Here is a 4064-nt window from a genome sequence, read left to right on the forward strand (position 1 = left end):
TGTGGCATCGCTTTGGCATACTGCAGTTATTGGTCTTGTGCACTCATCAACATCTGAAATTAAGAAATAACCATCATTATAAATGCTATTTATATATTTTGATAAAGGTTGTCCATCGCTACGTGGCACCGCTGTGTCAAAAACAAATCACTACTAAAAAGAAAGTGAATTACTGAGGAGCAAATCCCTTGCTATAAACTGAATGAGATCGGAATACTAATTAAATTTAGCGACAGATGGTTATTCTCCCACTATAATTAGGAATGGATGTAACAAATGCTGACTATTTAATTAGATTGACACCCAAATCTATTGCTACAGAGTAAGGTTAACCAGTTTTGGTGCTCACAATAGTGATTAGCACTATGAGACTCATCAATTTTGAGTTGTCCTATTTGATAAAAACAGTTTATATTACATCTGGACTGTCAAGGTAATAAATCACTATACTTGAAAAAGGTGTGTGGCACAAATCCCTTGCTAATTGAAATCAGGATAAATTTTATTATTACTAAATATTGCAATGCTAAAACATAGCGATGGATGGTTATTCCCTCACTAATTTTATAGGGATACAACTAGGCGCTGACTGTTGAATTATTACCTTGACACCCAAATCTCTATTGCTAGAGAAGGTAAGGAGACTAAAACCCATATGCAGTAAAAGGAAAAAATCAAAAAATTTTTGGTAAGCAGACTATAATTACCTTGACATCCATCCAAATAGTATGGATTTCCCTCAAACCAGGTTTGCATTTGCATTTGTACCGATGACCAGCGTTGGAGTAATAGTCCACATGGTATGTGTTGTTTTTGCAGGCACAGTATGGACTGGAACCATTTTGGCAGCTAACATTTGAAACAGTCCCATCTAGCACAACTGGGGTCACTCAAAGGAAAGTTCAGTAAATGATGAGGGAGAAACTGAACCAACCATTTTTAGCTACAAAGGCATAGCTACAATTATTTCCATTTGATACCTTATAATTGGAGAAGGCGCGAGTTGCCTGAAAATCATATGTTGAAGGCTTTCCTTGAGGAGGAATTTCCCCATGGCAACACCCAGTCCCAGCACAAGTATTATTATTTTTTGGCAGTTGATCACAGATTGCTAAGCAGCCTCCAAAATTAGTAGATTGGCCTTCATGATGACTACAATCCTACCTAGAATGTTACAACCAACACTTACGAACATGTTCTCCGAGGTGGAAATGGTGAAATAATGGCCAGCGTCAGAAGAGGATGTTTTTCTTCTGATTGATTACCACAAATCTTGGAGACTTCAAACAAAACGTCCATAACCATGTTGGACAGATATGCTTGAAACTGGGTTTTTTCCGTAGAATAATGTGGATGTAGAAGTGTCACAGGTGAGATTAAATGGCTTCTCCAAGGAGCAGTTGTCCCCCACACCAAATGGATATGGAATCTCTACTTCCCCACATTTCTTGAGGCAGCCTTTAAGGGATTTAGCTTCTGATATTGCAGCTTCCATGGCTGCAACTAAAAGAAGGAACAAGATCAGTAACTTCAGCTCCATTGACTTCTCTCTCATATGATCACCTTATTTTGACACGATTCTGTTTACAAGGATTGGAATGCAACTATATGTATATGATTTCTTGGGAAGCTTGAAGATACAGAATATGAATATATAATGGAAGTTAAAATGTAATTTAGAACGATCACATTATACTACCTCCGGTCTTAATTATAAGATTTCATTTGTAGTCTACAAGCGAGGTCTCTATAGGTCACGTTGTACATCCTAATCAAGCAATTAAATTCACATATATATGTGGAAATCGATTGAGCATGGACAAGGAGAGAGGATGATGAAGACGTTTTTGGCTTGATAATGTGAAATATTATTAATTAAGATCCTTATTTTGACGATAATGTTTACAGAAATTTTGGAATGGGATTGGATAGTTCCGAATTCTGGATGATGCTTTGATGCTGTATGTACATTATTGAACTTTCAAAATTAGTACAAATGGATAAATACAGAGGTTGACGAAGACGAGCTTTGGATTGGTTGATTGACCTCACAGCTCACATCCATCGCAATCAATCTAAGTCTCAGAAGTGAATATGGATAGACTTTGACGAAGACCCGCGAGCTTTAATTTTGGCGTCAACAGTCTGATATTTACCAAAAGGTGTAATCCCTTTTAGAATAAAATACTTCTTTAGTGGATAAATTTTCACTCAAATTTTGAATTTTGCTAAGGTTTCTCTTTTTATTTAAGACTTGCCTTTCATAATACTATTATTTCTTTCCTTTCATTTTTTTTTCTTTTCCTGGAAAAGCTAATGGAAGGTTAGGGTCCCCCCAAAAAAAAAGTTCTTAAAGTTTGTTTCATTTTGTAAGGATTATATTCATACAAAGATTTTTGGAAGGTATTTGGCATTTTGTGATTGTGAGGAACTAATTTAGATTTTGACTAATTCAAAAGTATTTAAGTATCTTCTCTCTCAGAATTTTTTAAACATTTTATTATTTTATTAATAAACTGCTTAAATTGACATAAATGACCGTAACTCTCTATCCGTCTCTATGGTCGACACACATTGTTTGAGAAATTAATTTGAAAATATTAAAAATATCTTAGCCCTCAGAAAAATTATAAAAATGTTCCAATCATTAAACTGTCATGGAGCTTAAACATTTTAAGACATGAACAAACTATACTAAAAGACCATTTATTATGAAAGAAATAATAAATTTTGCAGGACAAATAATCACTTGCGCCAATTATAGCTCCCTATAATAAAATGTCATCTTATTTATTTATTTTTAAATTTTTTTCTAGAGGCGAAGGTTATACGACTTGTTTGCCTTCATTTTTTTCCCACCAAATGCATTCAAATTCATTAGTATATTTTTTGCATTCATATTGATTAGTAGTTAAAATATAATTAGAAGGCATTAATAAGACATGCGGATGCTATTATTTCGTCTTTGTTATATAAATATTGAAGGAAAATAAGACAACATAATTGAAGTATGAGACAAGTGTAAAGATAAGCATTCATATAAATTTTCATGCAGCTTATGCTCAAACATGTGATTGGAACTACAATCACGTTTTATCAGGGTTTTAAAAAAGTTAACAAACAGGATAAAAGGACTCTATAATCACTTATTTGAGTTCAAACGGGCTTATTTGAACTTCCACTACTTAACCAAACAAACACTACATCCACTCTGCATAAAGCACTAAAAAAATTGACTTTTAGTGGTGACAAAAGTTGTTGCTGAAAGTCAAAAAGTTGCTGTTGAAAGACAGCAAGCCACGTCGTTGTTGTACGTAGCGACTGTCATTGAAACTTATCAATGGAGACAAATAGAGTCGCTATCGCCCACCGCCACATTATCACCAAACTAGCCATCGACCGTTGCCACATCATCCACCCCCTCACCTATACCCCATGTCCACATCTCGACGCACCATGTCACTAACTAGATATTATCACCATAAATATGGCCCTTCTATGGTTCGAATTCCTAGGCCCCTCCTTCTACATCCCTTCTTTTTGCCATTAAATTAGAATATATTTGGTGATAATTGTGGTAAAATCAAATATATATCATCGTAATAAAATATTGAAATAGACTTTTTAGTGGCAACATGTTGAGTCACCGCTAAAAGCTTCTTTCTGTGGTAACAATAACTGTTGTCACTAAAAGTCCTTTTTAGCAACAACATTAGGAGCCGCCACTGAAAATCACACTTTCAATAATGGCAATTTGTGTTCCGCTACAAGTCATTGCTGGAAGTCATTTTTTTTTGTAGTGAAGCCTCTACTTATATGTTTTCAACCCCCTAAGAGTTATCATTTCATTAATAGAGGAATAATCCATATATGTTACAACATGAAACTATCGGAAGTTATAACAAAGAATATAGGCTAAAGTATACATTTGGTCCTTTAACTTTGTACAAGGTTTCAATTTGATCCGTTAACTTTAAAAAGCATACATTTGGTCCTTTACCTTAAAATCTAGGCTTCAATGATGATTTTTTGTAATAATCATGGATGTTTTGAAAATTAAACTT

The 4064-nt window shown here is 34.4% G+C and overlaps 1 protein-coding gene across 1 annotated transcript; it reads right to left on the reverse strand.

Moving 5' to 3' along the window:
* Nucleotides 1-707: 707 nt before the first annotated feature.
* LOC114755673 (uncharacterized) lies at nt 708-1540 on the reverse strand (the record flags this gene model as incomplete). The annotated part of the gene is made up of 2 exons (XM_028944541.1): nt 1303-1540; nt 708-880 (listed from the first exon to the last, which is right to left on the reverse strand). Coding segments are annotated over exons 1-2 (411 nt in total), but the record flags the coding sequence as incomplete, so codon positions are not given.
* Between the last annotated feature and the right edge of the window lie 2524 nt (nt 1541-4064).

Source organism: Neltuma alba, unplaced genomic scaffold (assembly GCF_004799145.2).
Source record: "Neltuma alba isolate B1F8T4 unplaced genomic scaffold, ASM479914v2 tig00010317_pilon, whole genome shotgun sequence".
Lineage (NCBI taxonomy): Eukaryota > Viridiplantae > Streptophyta > Magnoliopsida > Fabales > Fabaceae > Neltuma > Neltuma alba.